This window comes from Amblyomma maculatum, chromosome 5 (assembly GCF_055883805.1).
Source record: "Amblyomma maculatum isolate TAMU_Amacu chromosome 5, ASM5588380v1, whole genome shotgun sequence".
NCBI lineage: Eukaryota > Metazoa > Arthropoda > Arachnida > Ixodida > Ixodidae > Amblyomma > Amblyomma maculatum.
In genome coordinates, this window is record NC_139348.1 from 31,149,668 (window position 1) to 31,167,211 (window position 17,544).

Consider the following 17,544-nt stretch of genomic DNA (forward strand, 5'->3'; position numbering starts at 1 on the left):
TCTTCTCACAGAAACAGGAGAGTAAAATTGTTCCGTGAAACGGACAGCCAGAGCTTCAATGAAATGTTGAATCACAACGGTAACGCTTATGGCCTAAGGCGGAGCCCCTAACGTGAGAATACAAGCCTCAAAGTTGGCACTTGCTGGTGTTTTTCTTCCTGACGCAGGATTTAACATATTGCATTATCTTTGTCTAGCGTTTCAAAGTAATGTACTTTTTAAGTGCAATTTTCTAGTTTCTGGACGCTTATGTGTACGACGAAAAACTCTCCGGAAGCCATTTTGCAGAGTGCTTTGGGAACCAGAACGTGCGAATGAAGCCTTCTGGATGACTGGGTTCAAGAGAAGCAGAGCGGGACGACTCCAGGTAGCCGCATCACCGCAATTCTTCAGGGCAGCGGGTGCAGTCCCCTGCCTTTCGGGATCTCCTTTACCTGGCGGGGCAGTCTGTTACGGTACGCCACCGCCATGTGCGACAGCCGACTCGGCCGCAGCGTAATGCAGCGAACGCAATAGCACCACTCAAAGCAGCGAGCGTTTCGGCCAGTTCAGCTCCGCGCAATCGGCCGCCCACCGCTTCCTCCCGCGGACGTGCTCCAACGTGTTGAATCAGCACGTGTCGTCATGTATGTGTGTTGTTGCGTTGCGTCTGCTCTAGTAGTGGACCAACGGGTAGCGAAAAGTCGAGTCAGACGTCGAGCTGCAGGCACTTGAACTTTGGGCGGTGGTCGCCCAAGCAGAGACTGGCCGAGAGTTAGAAAGAACTTAACGAAGATTTATATGCATGATGAGGGTATGGGAAGGTACGCACCAAAGAGCACTCGTGCTCTCGTTTTTTAAAACTTTTTTCTCCCCAAGTACCTAGTTAGAGAATTTTTTCTATATGGTCAAATTACAATCACACTAGAGTTCCTGACATGCACACATTTCGGGAACCGCCCACCAGAAACGTCCTCCCAGCGCCCGCTTTCCACTCTTGCGGCACGATGGCGACTTCACCGGGGAGGACAGGCATGGGGGCTTCAATGAGGCTTGCTTCCTGTCGAAGGTCGGAACTGTGCGCCATCCACGCAAGCGGGCGGGAGCACTCCACGTGAAAGGAATGCCGTGCCCGCTCTTCTCCACGGAGGAAAGAATAGCCGCTCTCTCCTTTGTGCTAACACGCAGGCGCCGCGGAGCTCTGTTTCCAAACACAGGGCCGCACGCTCTTCGGCGAATTCATTTGCGCCTCTGTGCACAGTGCCTCCGGACACAAACTGGGGCAGCTGCTGCCGTCGCTGCCGATATGCGACATTGTGTCGCTGCGTCTTGGGCGGTTCTGGTCCACGAACTCCGAGGTCGTCGCGTGAAGTTTTAGAAAAGTGACGCCGATTTCGACAAGTGAACCGTCTCGTTACTCGGGAAGTTCGAAACGTAACACCGTGCGTGTGTGTGAAAACGCTGCCAAGCCAACACGCCAAGCCCAGAGCTCAACGAAGAGATTGCCGCCCTCGCACGTTAAAAGGAGGTTGAGGAGGTACCTCTGCGCCGTCGTGACTTAGTCAGTACAGCTTGCTCTGACATGAATTCTCCCTTTCCCTCTGAACTGCCCATCGTATAAAGAAGCTGTTGTTTCCGCTGCGAGAGAGACTATGCCGAGATGACGCCGAGACATCTGCTTGTGAACGTATCAGTTTTCTCTCCAGGCCTGCTTCTCTGCCCGTTCCTACGGGATGCTGTCTTAAACGTTGTTTTGGTTAGTCGACGCTCCGTCTTGCCGCGCCTGCTGATGCCTTCCTCCGAGCCACCGAGCCGCAAGGCCAAGGCCTCGAGCCACATCTAACTGGTGGCAGCAGTGGAATGACCCAGGCATGACGGTGGTCTAACAGGCCTCTTATTGATATACTTTCGGTATAATTTATCTACACCTGTCGTCAACTGCTATTTTGAGTTAAATTAGTGAAACCCTATTACGTTTGTTATTGTGCCTACATTTCCATATGGCGTTCAAAAATATTTTTAACATAGCTACGACTTGTGAATACGGTTCGGTAGTTAAGAATAACACGTGCGTGTAGTGACATTTTTAGACCGTTCAGCCATGCCTTCCGGCGGCTTTTCATACGGCAGCTACTGCTCTGTCGTGGTGCCAGAACAGTGGCAGAAACACACAAGAAACCTGGAATTAGTTTCTTCTACATACTATGGATAAGCAGGACAGTGAAGACTACAGTTCCTTTCTCTTCGTAATATTTAGACTGCTGACTATGATAAATAGGTCACACAATACTCAAACTTCCGACATGTGGTGCATAAAAGAGGGAAAAGGGTTGCCGACAATAGAGCATGGTTTATTTTTCAATCTCTGTACCAGCTGCAGAGCAGTACCTGTACTTTTGAGCATGTCCATCTTGTCCCACTTCTTTTTCTGTAAGCACTACCGATGCGTTTACTTTTTTGTCTTATGTTCTGTCTGTTACTACATCTATTGAGATTTGATTATATTACGCAACACAGTTGCATTTCTATCGAGCCTTTCTCTACCATACTGGTCTTGGTTTGTGCCCAGATTTTGTTGTCAATTTCTTTCTTGCCCTGAAATAAAATGCTTCCTCGACACTCCGTCTCTTTATGAAATATTGCATGCTGAATCACTATTTGCTCCAAATAAAAGACAATCGCGCCAGGCAGAAAGAACATTTAATGATATATGAATACACGCGTGTCTACTGTAAGTACACGTTTCTGTACATCATCATCATCATCATCATCAGCCTGATTATACCAACTGCAGGGCGAAGGCCTCTCCCATATTTCTCCACTTAACCCGGTTCTGTGCTAGCTGCATCCACTTCACCCCTGCGAATTTCTTAATCTCATCCGCCCACCTAACTTTCTGCCGCCCCCTGCTACGCTTTCCTTCCCTTGGAATCCAGTTTGTTACCCTCAGCGACCATCGGTTATCCTCTCTTCGCACTACATGTCCTGCCCATGTCCATTTCTTCTTCTTAATTTCTACTAGAATGTCGGTAACTTGAGTTATTTCTCTGACCCACTCTGCACGCTTTCTATCTCTTAATGTTACCCCTACCATTTTTCGTTCCATAGCCCTCTGGGTTGTCCTCAACTTAAGTAGGACTCTCTTGGTTAGCCTCCACGTTTCAGCCGCATAGGTGAGCACAGGCAAGATGCAACTGTTGTATACTTTCCTCTTGAGCGATACCGGTAAGCTGCTAGTCATAATCTGCGAGTGCTTGCCAAATGCGCTCCATCCCAATCGTATTCTTCTTGTTATTTCCTTTCCGTGGTCCGGATCTGCGGTTACTACCTGTCCTAAGTAGACATATTCGCCTACTACTTCCAGTATTTCGCTACCTAATGTAAACTGCTGTTCCTTCCCGAGGCTGTTGAACATTATCTTAGTCTTCTGCATATTGATTTTCAAGCCTACCTTTCTACTTTTCCTGTCTAGGTCATCAATCATTATTTGCAGTTCATCCCCTGAGTTGCTTAGCAAGGCAATGTCATCAGCAAATCGCAGATTACTGAGGTATTCTCCATCTACCCTTATCCCTAACTGCTCCCATTCCAAGTCTCTGAATACTTCCTCTAAACAACCTGTGATTAGTACTGGGGAGATTGTGTCTCCTTGCCTAACACCTTTCTTTATGAAAATTTTGCTACTTTCTTTATGCAGAACTATGGTTGCTGTGCAGCCACTATATATATCTTCCAGCACATTCACGTACGGCTCGTCTACCCCCTCATTTCGCAATGCCTGCATCACCGCCGAGGTTTCAACTGAGTCAAATGCTTTTTCGTAATCAATGAATGCTATGTATAAGGGCTGGTTATATTCTGAGCATTTTTCTATCACCTGATTGATGGTATGGATATGATCGATAGTATAGTACCGTTTTCGAAACCCTGCTTGATCCTTTGCTTGATTGCAGTCTAAGGTTGTCCTGATTCTATTAGCGATTACCTTAGTAAATACCTTATACGTAACAGACAGTAAGCTGATTGGTCTGTAATTTTTAAGGTCCTTAGAGTCCCCTTTCTTGTGAATGAGGATAATGTTTGGATTCTTCCATGGTTCCGGTACCGTCGATGACACCAGGCACTGTGTATACAGGGTGGCCAGTTTTTCTAGCACGATATCTCCCCCGTCCTTCAACAAATCTGTAGTTATCTGATCCTCTCCAGCTGATTTCCCCCTTTTCATAGTTTCTAGTGCTTTCTTGACCTCGTCCTTCGTCACTGGTGGAACGTCTGACTATTTTTCCCTACCGCCAATCTCATTACGGTCTTGACTACTTTGGCTACTGTAGAGATCTGTATAGAACTCCTCGGCTACTTTCACTATCTTTTCCATATTAGGGATGACGTTGCCCGCCTTGTCCCTTATTGCATACATCTGGTTTTTGCCTATGCCCAATTTCGTCTTTACCGCTTTAAGGCTTCTCCCGTTCTTTACAGAATGCTCAATTTTCTCCATGTTATACTTCCTTATATCGGCCACCTTGCGCTTATTGATTAGCTTTGATATCTCGGCCAATTCGATCTGGTCTGTTGGATTGGAAGCTTTCATACTCTGGCGTTTCTTAATCAAATCTTTCGTCTCCTTAGACAGCTTGCCGGTATCCTCTCTAACTATCCTACCGCCTACTTCTACCGCGCACTCAGTAATGATATCTCTGAAATTATTGTTCCTTGCCTCTAGGGTAATGTCGCCATCCTCAGTTAGAGCTGAAAACCTATTCTGTAGCGAGATCCTGAACTCTTCTGCCCTCCCCCTCACCGCTAATCCGTTGATGGGTTTCTTTCTTACTAATCTGTTGCGTTCGTTCTTCAGATTTAGGCTAATTCGGGACCTCAGCATCCTGTGGTCACTGCATCGCACTTTCCCGTTTACCTCTACATCTTGCATAATGGTGGGGGTTGAACACATTATGAAGTCGATTTCATTTTTAGTCTCTCCGTTAGGACTTTTCCATGTCCATTTCCGGTTCTTCCGTCTGCTGAAGAAGGTATTCATGATTCGTAAGTTATTGCGCTCTGCAAACTCAACTAGTAACTCCCCTCTGCTATTCCTGGAACCAATGCCGTAGTCACCTACTGCCTTGTCTCCTGCCTGTTTTTTCCCTACCTTGGCATTGAAATCGCCCATTAGTACAGTATACTGCGTCTTTACTTTTCGCATTGCCGATTCTACATCTTCATTGAAGCTTTCAACTGCCTGGTCATCATAACTACATGTAGGTGCATAGGCCTGTACAACCTTCAGTTTATACCGCTTATTAAGCCTAATTACGATGCCTGCAACCCTCTCATTAATACTATAGAATTCATGTATATTACCCGCTATATACTTATTGACAAGAAAACCTACGCCTAGTTGTCGCCTCTCTGGTAAGCCTCGATAACACAGTACATGCCCAGCTTTCACTACAGTATATGCCTCATTCGGCCTCCTAACCTCACTAAGCCCTATGACATCCCATTTCATGCCCTCTAGTTCCTCTAACAGCACTGCCAAACTAGCTTCGCTAGCTAGGGTTCTAGCATTAAACGTTGCCAGGGTCAGTTTCCAATGGCGGCCTGTCCAGCGGAGCCAGGCTTTCTTAACACCCCCTGCTGCGTCACAGGTCTGACCGCCGCCGTGGTCAGTTGTTCCGCAGCCGCTGGTGACTGAGGGCCGGGGTTGATGGAGTTTATCATTCGTACGTGTGCTGTACGATGTCAGCGCACGTTAAAGATCCCCAGGTGGTCGAAATTACTCCGTAACCCTCCACTAAGGCTTCCCTTTCTCCCTTCAGGTGTCCGGTTCAGGTGTCCAGTGAGACAGATACTGCGCCTTTCCCTTGCTGTGAACCAACTATTATATAATCTGAAATTCCCGCCCGTGAAACCGGAACCGGAAGCATCCGAAAGTGTGATCCAGTGGTTCTCACCCACCGCTAGGCGCGCTAGAGTCGAATGGGCCGCTTGGGTCTATGGGTGTGTCCTCTCTTATTCTTTCTCTATACTCTTAATGCTACTCAGAGAATGATCTTCCCGTAAAATGATAGCAGTCCCCACAGACTTACGGCGAACCGGTCCGCTAATCTTAATCAACCAGCCTTTTATTTTTTCTTAATTAGGGAAGGAGAAAGGACTAAAATTTCACAAACTTGACAAAGATACTGCCCCTTTTTTCACATTGGCATTGCATTAGACAAGCAGAATATTTCATCACAAAAATTTGAGGCAATAAATACTGCGCAATACATTATAACACAAAAGAAGATAACACACTATGGAAAAAGAAACAGAAAGTGCCAATATAAAAACAAATGCAGTGTGACGACATAAATTTGTTCAGAAAACATTTCTTAACAATATTTGAATGCTGGAAGTAGTCAGACATATTAACTGTTTAATATCACTGGAAGCGTATAAGAGACAGATTGTTCTGAGTAATATGCTCTAAATGTAGGAACTAACCACATTTCGTTATTTCTGGTTTGTGGAATATGGTTGTTTTTCGCAAGTTCTGCCAAATTGTTAACAATATTTTACTGCTCCCTGATGTACTGTTGAAGTTCATTAAAGTCTGTAGTCAAGTAAAGCGAAGACTGGTAGGATTTCATTGCTTAAAAAGCGGTCACACGTTGCGAGACAATAAGGGACACCAGCAATGCATCTCACCGCACTTTTTGAAAATATCGATACTTGGTCAGATTCATTATACCAGTGGTGCTACAAATGATAACGCAGTATTGAAAGAGAGATGACAAGTAAATAATTATACACCAACAGCCTAATTTTAACTAGAAGAATGGCGCGCAGGCGCGATATAACTCCGGCGGCTGAGGATATTTTAGATCTAATATAATCAACATGATCATTCCAAGTCAAGTGGTTTGAGAATATGACACAAAGGAATTTAGCAGAATCCGCTATCTCCACAGGATCATTGTTCAAAGATATACTGAGTCACCTAAACGACACCTTACTTTTGGAAAGTACAGTATTTTAGCCTTTTGAGGATTAGTCTTTAGACATTTTGATTTTGCCCCTGTATTTAATGCGTCGAATTTTCTGCTTGCTTTTTCTTCAATATCATCTTATGATTTCCCCAATACGAACACTGAAGTATCATTGGCGAAGGATACAAATTTACTATCAGCTTCACAATGCACAATATCATTTAGATAAAATAAAGATAAAATCGGGCCCAATATGCTTCCCTGGCGGACTACTGCGCATATATTCTGTACTGAAGGCAAGGAACGCTTAAAGTTCCTGAACGTTTTAACGCAAAAATGCGTTTAATGGGCGCATTTTCAGCTCTTCATGTCCGTCATAGTTCCGTCCACCAGGGCAGTTAGACATCTCGACATAGCACGGTTACGGATATTCAGAAACTCTCCTGTGTTGTTGTAGTAAGTGTTATTTTGAATTAATATTAGGTGAAGAAGTACTAAATGTGAACAGTCCTTTTTTTTTATTTACTACCGCCAATAACAATACCGTAAAACCACTAGATTGTTAGTCTGCGAAAGCTTCAAGGCCGACGCCATGGTTTGCAGCTGCCGGACCAGTGGCGCCATTTGGCGTAGCCAACGCACAACACAATTTTCTTTTGAATCGCCTTAATGGAGCCACATGGCGTCACTTGCCGAACAGTAGCCGTGTACTCCGCGATTTAGGTTTTTGTGCTTGATTTATCATTTTTAACTTATGCATGCACCCCTCGTCGACTGCCACCTAGTTGCTAAGACGCTATGAACTGTAGTTATTGCTTATAACTCACTTGGAACCCCTACAATAAATGCATCTTGTATTGATTGCATCTTTTCTTTACAGGTCAATGTAACTAGTATGCACTCTGCGTTACCTCAGGTATCACGTGTCATTGCTCGTAGTCCTGCACGACAGCACAGGAGCACATGTGTGACAATCCCTACCTTGCTTATGCTAACAGAACAAGGGTCACCCCGTATGCATTCTTTTAGTTGAAATATGTGGGCGTAGCATGGAGCAAGTAGCCAATTTCTTCTCGCGTCGTTCTTGATCTTTATCCGTCAATTTACTGTCAGAATGTGCACCTTATCCCAGGTGGCGGGCTTACTAAGAAAACCAAGACATACCCGGTAAAAAAGCCTAAATGTGTATACAGTGGGAGGCGCCATTTACAGGTGCGGACATAAGTAAACGGAGCACTCTTTTCCGTTCAAATTACAATCACGCCTTCTGTACTGGAGATAAAAAACTATTATTTGTCCTAGTTACAACGCGCTGCCATCTAGTACCTGTTTGCATATACCACCGCTGCCAGTTTCAATTATGCAAGGCGTGAAAAACATTTTAGAAGCAAATAGCGTGCTCCATTTACTTTTGTCCGCATCGGTACAGCTCCGACCTCGCTGCACAAAATTGTACGAGAGCTCGGAAAAAGGCTTCAGCCAACGTATTCTCGAACTGATGACCCGACCAATCCCGCTGCTATCGCCTAATAATCCATTTAAGAAATGCTTTCCACTTGCGCTATGCGACAATATATAATCTCTTATCCTAGCTAAGGCGGGTCACCTTGGGGGATGGGTGAAGGCGTAACGTCGAGGAGGCTACACGGAAAGCTTCGCGGCCCTGCATCTAGACTGACGTAATGCGGAAATCGCGCCTAAGCACTAGACTACGAGGACGCCCGCTCAACGAGGAGTCTCGACTGCTCCTATTCGACAGGCATTAAAATTGCACGAGACGTTGTCTTGGAACATCAAGGAGTTTGACTCACCCACACGGAAGGCGACAATCATCAGCCCGAAGATGATAACCATGAGGGCCATACAAATCGCCATAGCCGAGAGGGCGGCGCGCAACAGCATCTCTCTGCAAAGATACCAATACGTACGTGTGCACAGCGGAAATATTGGTGCTGACCTCATGTGCTCTAGAAGTCTGTAATGCTGACAGAACTGAGCTTTCGTGTGCGCAACCGGCCTATTCAAGAAGCCGAGGGAAGGACAAAGTCGGTTTCGTTTTGTTCATAATATTAGAGAGGCAGGAACATCAGAAGTAAGTAAGATAAACAAAATCGTGGGGCATTTACGTGGCACTGATATGTCTTTATCTCTTATTAGTGGACGGAAAGTATTATTTTAGCAGTTGATAGAGGAAGGTTTGGTACGGCAGCGGTGGATTCAGAGTATTCATGTGACTAATAAAGGTGATGCACCACAGTTATCACATCGATATGGCAGATAAACCCAAAGATCCGGTCCCGACTATTTGGTACATGTTAAGCTCCTGGAAATAGCGCGAACAGACGAAGGTGATGCAGTGGGCACACTTGCGGATAAAACGTGCATCGATACGCGTTATCAGGTGCTTGAAATAAATGTTTGGCCAGATTGACATGTGTGCTTGTCTCGTAATGCTGGTGTCATTTTATGAGGTAGATCCGGTATCCACTTAACATTCAGAGTCAGCATACAGGTATGATATGAACGAAGGCGTGACCAGCATCTTAATTTTGTCTGACTTCATGTTTTGCACCTCAACGTCTATTTTTCAAAGTGTAACAGCGTGTAGCGTACAGGGTGCTGCAACATCTCTTGCCTTTCGGCCAGCACATTCAGTGTCAGTACACCACATGTGAATAACTGCAGACGTCCGAAAAAATTTAGAGTTATCGGGTTACGCTCATAATTTAGCTATGCCAGGGTCTACAGGCTGCGAAAATAATAAATTATCATAATCACTGTTCTCATTCTTCTTCAAGGATTTCAAGGGAAAAAAGATTTTTTCTGTGCAAACAGAAAGAAGGCATGTTTGGGAACTTTCTCAGGTTTTGTTCCCGTGAAGTCTTCTATATGCAGTTTATCAAAACCTAATTGTGAATAGTTGTTTTTTGCTGTATTACTAAGCGGACTAACCATCTGTTGAATGAAATTGTAGCTGCGCTTTCGTATGATCAGTCAGAAAGCATAGCAACATTTGTTTCCGCTAACCACGTACAGGCTTATTTTTCTTCATCTGATTTTTGTGAGTGATTAGCCATGTGCGGAAGTATGTAATTAAACTCGAGCAGCACACAAAAGGAAGCAACTCATTTTATATTGGGAAACAATATGGTGAATGTTGCTATATTTTTTTATGCCAACGTTTTAAACACATTTTCAAATTAAGTTTTTTTTTCGGAAGCGTACTTTCTCCTCTTCTACTGCTGGACATACTTTTGTTGAAATGAAAAATGTAGAACTATATAAATGCTATGCGGCTCAAACTTAGCAATTTATCTGGGAATGTAATGGGGCTTAAGTGGAAGCTTAAAAATGAAACATTGTAAAATTTATTCCTTTTTGCTCTGCTCTCGTAATATTCGACCATGAAAATGTGTACCCCTAAAGACACTGCAGATTAAAGGATTTTTGGTTTGAAAAAGCTTACTTCTCCGCTGGGTGTGCTGAAATCAGAGCAAAAGAACGTGATTCAAGCACGATTTTTAAATTCATAATCCAAAGTGGGGAGAGGGTGACACAATGTGCGTAAAAAGCACGGGATTGCAATGAACGATTGGCTTCAGATCTTTTATAATTATAGCCTCCCATGTCCAGCTGAGATATGCTATAATTTAAAACTTACGTCTTATTGAAAATAACCTTCCTCAAATGATGCGTCTTGCCGGTAGTACGGAATACAACAGTGTGTTTCAATGAATCACTCTATGTGACCGACTGGGAGGCAAAATAACTGGCGGTTAGATTTAGCTGGAGCAAATAATGCACACCCGACCAAGCGACCATGAACAGCCGTTTTTATGGATTAGTGCTTGATGTCTTCTTTATGAACTTAGTTACGTTTACATTTAGTTTAGGCTCGGCTGTATAAAGTGTGGAACAATTAAGGGCCTCATATGCTGGTTTTCGTGTTTCTTTAAAACCAAGTTTTTTAATCATATGCGGTGCGCTTAGCCCCAGCGAAACCAGCTAAGAGTTGATTAGGGCTGCCTTTCGTAATCTATTGCGTTTATTTTCGTTCAATATATTTATTTTTAGCAATTGAGCTTATCCGGTAATTTTTAATTATTTTCTTGAGGAAAAAAGTGAATGAAATATTTGTAAATTGCCTCAAAAAACGCCTAGCTACTTTTTTTGTCATCATGCTGCTATTTCCGTACCTCTGTTTACTGGCGTTAAAAGAAAGCTGTCACGCTACCAGTTGCTATTTTAAATTATTCGCCAAGTGCGTACACAAAGTTTCGTCGCAGGGAGCACTGCAAAGAAAAGCGAATATTTTATGCGAGACGCGTATCGGGGCAATAAAGTAGCGCCACCGTCATGAAGCAGCTCTTTTTGCGTTCCCGGGTATAGCGTTGTCGGCTGGTGAAAAATCTCTGTACGTAAACGCCAGCATGACGAAAACAACTTAGAGATCTATTTTTGAGATCTGCAACTTTTGCGTTGACACTTCTTTCCAGAACCCAGTAATAAAAGGTCTAGCTAATTTGTCTTTACTAATTATTTAACTTAAGGGAACGAAACAAATACTGCAAACTGTAGGCAATGTACATCTATTGTCACGTTTTAATGTTACGCTCAGAATGTCTGTATTTTTCTTCTACTTATTCCAAAACCAGAGCCCACTGATTTTAAACGGCAGTCTTAAGTACTTGATACAAGCGTAGGAATAATTTTAGAAGCATGATTTGGGTTGCATTGAATTATTAGGCTTATAGCTCATCAATAGGCTCACAACAACACCATATAATATTCTGCAGTCGTATCACAATTGAAAGTTGTGTTCAAGAAAGTTGAAGTGCAACAAGCGAGATGAAGCTTGGTACCCCAAATATGCCCAGTAAAGGAAAAACCTCAACATTGGTGCTCATTTTCTCACGCTGTCACGTACTAAGCATTGAGTTTGTTGCGCTTCTCCATTTGTAACACATTGTTTTGTTTTTCAAGCAATAATAAAGATTTTAACATGACGGAAAAAATTATTGCAGAAACTTGCATTCCAGATGAGTGCAACAATATACATATTGTTTCACGCAGTATGATGCTCCTCATGATATTTTATTTCTCACATAAATAGAGAATTAACTCTGGGTCGCGAGCGCTCTCTCTATATTCATACTTGGTCCAATTATTTTGAATCATTTTGAGAAAGATTGCGAAACACGTAAAAAAAAAAACATAGAACGTTATTGCTGTCCCGTGCTGCATTGTTTTGCTACTTGAAGGTGCCTTTCGAACGACGGAAGCGTTCGAGCTAACGGTCTCGATGTACGCCGCTGGTTACTACCTCGTTTATCATATGGCATTGAGATTGCTTTAGCATAATCTGCCCGAACGCCAAAACCATGCGCTGGGATTTGCGATACGTGATAATGGCCATGCATCTGTAGACCAAATAAAACAGGGAGCTTTATCAGCTATCGCACTGAAATAAAAAAAAAGCAAGGAAAAAATATGAAGTCCAAAGCTCCACTAGCCTCTGCTTTTTGGTCGAAAAGACGTCGCCTTCTCCGAAATCCAGAATGGAGAAAATCGTGTTGCAGAAATGCTCAAATCAATAAAATAAATTTGTCATCGAGGTCCGAAACCAGGCTCTTCTGCACGACAGGCGGTCAGACAAAGAATATGGTACGAAGCGGGCTTTCTACTTATTTATTTGTGCGAGTGCCTGGAGTGATTTGTCGCGATCAAAAAAATGGGCCACGGAACCTCCCGAGTGGCTCTCAGGAGTAGGATGAAAGAGCACTGAATTACCAAGGGTTGAGTGGGAGCCTTAGTTCGTTAGCCTAGCCAAAGTTTCGGCAAGGGGACTTGTACCTTGCAAACGGAGACAAGTCCCCTCATCGAAACGTTGCCTCGGCTTGCAAACTGACGATCCCTTTCAACCCTTGTTCAGTGCTGATTCATAGTGTGCCAGCCGTCTTCTTTCTCTCGTTCTGTCCTCCATTCGCAAGTGGAACCAGTCGCGGCTTTGCGCGGACCGCTTATGGTGCTGCACGTTGATTCAGATACCGCATTATGAAAGTTTTGTATTCGTTGTACCTTATGTGTGGACAATTTGATTCTGATTGTTTGGTGGTGTAGTTTTCGTGGAAAAGCCTGGCAATAAATAAAAAAGACCGTGAAGGTTTATTGGTGTTAAGCATATTAGAGGAGCACTCAGTGAACGTGTTGTAGTGCGTATGGCCTGTTAAAGTATATTTGAGATACTAAATGTACTCAATACAACTTGCGCATGGTCTACCTGGAGACGTGATTTTCTTAACTGCTTGCTCTGCATAGTTCAGCATGCACAAAAGAGAAAAAAAAAAGGAAGATGGAAGTAGTGTGCTCATCACATAGCAGACGGAATGAGCGAGCCCAAGAAGGCTGGACGTTGCTTTGCGTTTTTGTGCCGATCGGTTGGGAGGAGCGATATCCATAGGTACTGATTCAGACGATCCCTGCGGATACGGAGGAGAAGGAGTGAGTGTGGCCGTTGGCTTTTCGAGAGCCTCTACTCTGAGTATCAGTTGTTGAATGACTGCTGTCAATTCCATAATCGCTTTGTGTGTGTCTAGACTAGTGGGAGTCCCTGCGTATTCACCGGAGGGTTGGCAGGCGCGTCTTGCCAAAGTTGAGGCAAGCTGCAACCTCAAACTCGCATCAAGACTTTAGAAGCACACATCGAACGCTCACTCCACAGAATCGGCTCACAAATTACGCAACAATTTGAGATTCTGAGCAAAGCTATAGAAGCACAGGACAAACTCCTCTCTGCCGTGGTACCCGCGGCCCCTGAGCCGACACCCGTTCCAACCCCACAACTCTCCCAGCCTAATCATGGCGAGCAGCTCGGGTAACACCATCATCTGGCAGTGGAACTGTCGTGGGTTCGTGCGTAAGCGTCCGGTCCTCCAGCAGTTCCTCGCAGCGAGTGATCGCCCTGAACTAATAGCTCTCTAGGAATGCTACAAGAACACGAAACTTGCCGGTTACAACACATAGCTATCGGAATGAGTAACGCCTCGAATAGCTACTCTCGTCGAACGTAATCTCACTGTCTTCCAACACAATTTAGATCCAACTTTCCCCGAATACGTCTTCTTAAAAATATTAAATCGACCCTCACGTGAACGTTGCACTAGTCTGTTTATAATCAATGTCTACAGCCCTCACCGAGTTCATAAGGATATTTTCGGTCCGCTTTTCCTCAAAGCCCAGCAGCTGGCGCAGGGGCAACCCCTCCTCATTCTCGGTGACTTTAACGCGCATCACCGCGCTTGGGGCTACCACTACGACTCTACTAAAGGCCGGCGCCTTTGGAATGACTGGCATACGCACCAGCTGATCCTTATCACGGACGTGTCCTACCCTGCTAGACAAGATACGGGCCTACAGCGTGATACAGCGCCGGATCATGCATTTACGGCCTCCGGAGGTAAGGAGACTTGGTGTCACACTCACGAAAATTTTGGGAGTGATCACTTCGTGCTCGAAATGGTGATACACGAGTCTACCAGGATTGTACGCGGCCGGCTCAAGTTATTGACTGGGACTCAATCCGGACGCATAGGAAATAGCAGGACAAACATTACGGACATCAAGGCCTGGATGACCGAAATTGTCAAATAAGTGGCGGACGCCACACAAACCGTTTAGTTAGAGGACAGTGTCCCACAATGCGACCGCTACTACACCCATCAGGAGCGCAAGAAATCGCTCGAAGCTCTACTCGCCACTCAGAAATGGGAGCGCAACATTGGACCTAAACTGGCGCGCGCACATACGAATATCGAAAACTATGCAATAGAACTCACTGGACAAAGCTGGCACAACATCTGTGACCAGATGAACAAGACTGAAAACGCTCGTAACACGTGAAACCTCATTCCACATTTACTCGACCCACCAGGAGGCAAACTCCAAACACGCCAACAGCTCGAGCGAATCTTTCACCAGTATCATGGCACGTCTGACGAGGTCAAACAAGAGCTTATAAACACTTACATCCGCCCCAAACCAACAATCAAACTTCCCTTCTATTAAAGCGCGGATAATCTGTGTCTAGACGCTCCAATCATATTTGCGGAAGTCCGAGCAGAACTCAATCGCCTCAGGACGACTTCGGCGGCCGGCTCTGACCACATTTCACATAAAATGCTTAGTAATCTAGACGATGCATCCATTCATGCTCTTACGGACTATTTTCAAGAATAGTGGGCCAGCGGTATTATCCCTCAGGAGAGGAAATACGCTAATCTAGTCCTCATCCCCAAGCCGGGCAAACCATCAACCTTAGCCAACCTTCGTCCCATCTCTTTCACGTCCTTCGTTGGGAAGCTGATAGAACACGTTATCTAGGCCAGACTCTCACGATACCTTGAAGACAACCATCTTCTACCAGACACAATGTTGGGCTTCCCCTCTCATTTAGCGGCCCCGGAGATTGTGCTTCTTCTCCATCATCAGGTAGTCCTGAGACGTACACTAGACACGAAAGTCATCTTCGTCCTCGATGTTGCCAAGGCATTCGGTAACGTCCTCCATAAAGCGATTCTTCAACATCTTCAGGCTCTCGGTGTTGGACATCGCACGTATGCGTACATCCGAAACTTCCACACCGACCGCACAGTGCAACTTAAAGCTGGCACGGGAGTTCCTTCCATCTTCTCTCCGGGAAACCGTGGCACGCACAAGGCGCCGTACTTTCACCGATGCGTTTTAATGTCGCCCTGATAGGACTGCCGAAGCTACTGGCCGAAATTCCCCATCTGCATCAAAGCATTTATGCTGACGACCTCACACTTTGGATCACGTGCGACAGTGACGGCCAGCATGAAGAGACTCTACAGACTGGCATCGAACGAATCGGAGATTATGTAAGCACAGTTGGCCTCACCTGCTCGGCGAAAAAGTCCGAGTATATCATCATCCCTTCCCCGGGACGACGCCCCCCAAATATACCTCCTGACATCTACCTCCAGGTGCAAGGAAACCCGCTTCCTCGAACAGATAACATCAGGAACTTGAGCTTGCATCTACAGGCCAACGGCAGCAACATCACGATCCAACGCATCGACCTGTCGGTGGCACAGATCGGACGCCTCCTCAAGCGAATCTCCAACAAGCACCATGGCATGCGAGAGTCCATCCTCCTGAGCCTCGTTTAAGCTTTCATCTGCTCCCGCATCACCTGCTCTGGACCCTACTTACGTCTCACTCGTACCGAAAGCGAACGGCTAGAGGCGTCACTTCGAAAAGCACACAAGACGGCCGTAGGTGTTCCCATGTCCACAGATACCCATAAGTTCATGGCTCTCGGAATCTCCAATACCGTGATTGAACTGATCGAAAGCAACCCTCACCGCCCAGTATAGGCGGCTCTCAGTCACACACGCTGGCCGACAGGTACTGCAACAAGTTGAGATCTTCCCGCTGAGATCGGCCCTAAGTTACGCTGAACTTACACCGGAATATCGCCTAAATCTCTGCATCCCTCCCATTCCCAAACGGATGCACCCGGAACACCACGCCGAGAGACGGGCCGACCGGGCTCGTGAATTCGAGAAGCGCTTCAGCAGACGTCCGGAAGTCACGTATACGGACGCCTCTTACCATCCATCGAGGCCAGCAATGATGGCGGTAGCTCTCGCCCCTCACCGCAGCTGGCACACAGCCTGCAGCATTCGCAATGTAGAAACAGTCAACGCAGCTGAGGAGGTTGCCATTGCGCTAGTGCTAGCCGACCCTAATACCAAAGTTGTCATCAGTGATTTTCAACAGGCTATCCGCAACTACGCTGCTGGCCGTATCTCTTGCCAGACGTTACACATTCTACGTTCTACAGCACCTTCCTCCACATCTCGCTTACTTCTTTGGGCTGTAGCCCACGAGTCGCTCAGCGGAAACGCCCAGGCGCATACTCTCGCTCGAGATCTCATCTGCCGAGCCGAGAGTATGATCAGCCACCCTGCTTTCAATGACACTAATATATCACGCACTTCTCTACTCACCAAGTACACGGACATTCTCCAGCACTAGACTCCAAAGATGCACATATCCTCCCGCACACCACCATCTAACAAGACGCGAGGCCGTCCAATGGCGCAATCTACGAACTGACAGCTTCCCACACCCCCTCTTCTACAGCAGAATCTTTCCGGAACAGATAGCTCCCATGTGTAAACACTTCTCAACTCCGGCCACTCTCATACACTTGGCGTGGACTTGTACACACAACACAGACAACTCAAACACCCCAGAGACGTGGGAGTCTCTCCTGCGTACTTCTGAGCCAGCAGATGAACGCTGGCTTATTCAGCGCGCGGTGGAGGCCGCGACAACCCAAGGGAGCCCCGTCGACCTCCTCTAACCCAGCGCAACCGGTCCTTTTACTGATCCCCTGTTTTTGGGCGCAATAAAAGAGTTCACCACCACCAAAGAAGGCTGCGGCATGCTGCATTTTGCCGCGCGCCGCACTGGTGTCAGCTGCTGCGAGGGAGTGGGGCAGAATGTCCCATTTAAATGTTGCAAGGCATATGTTGGGCAGACAGGCCATTGCCTTGATGGCTGTTTA

The 17,544-nt window shown here is 45.8% G+C and overlaps 1 protein-coding gene and 1 pseudogene across 1 annotated transcript in view; one reads left to right on the forward strand and one right to left on the reverse strand.

Moving 5' to 3' along the window:
- Window positions 1–8,853, reverse strand: part of LOC146187950 (uncharacterized) — a 42,946-nt gene extending 34,093 nt beyond the window's left edge. Inside the window, exon 1 of the mRNA XM_084604960.1 lies at window positions 8,762–8,853. Within this exon, the coding sequence (XP_084461086.1) occupies window positions 8,762–8,852 (91 nt within the window). The 5' untranslated portion in view covers window position 8,853. The remainder of the gene's footprint in view (window positions 1–8,761) is intronic.
- A 6,272-nt stretch (window positions 8,854–15,125) lies between these two features.
- LOC146187951 (uncharacterized) lies at window positions 15,126–17,340 on the forward strand (annotated as a pseudogene).
- Window positions 17,341–17,544: the final 204 nt, after the last annotated feature.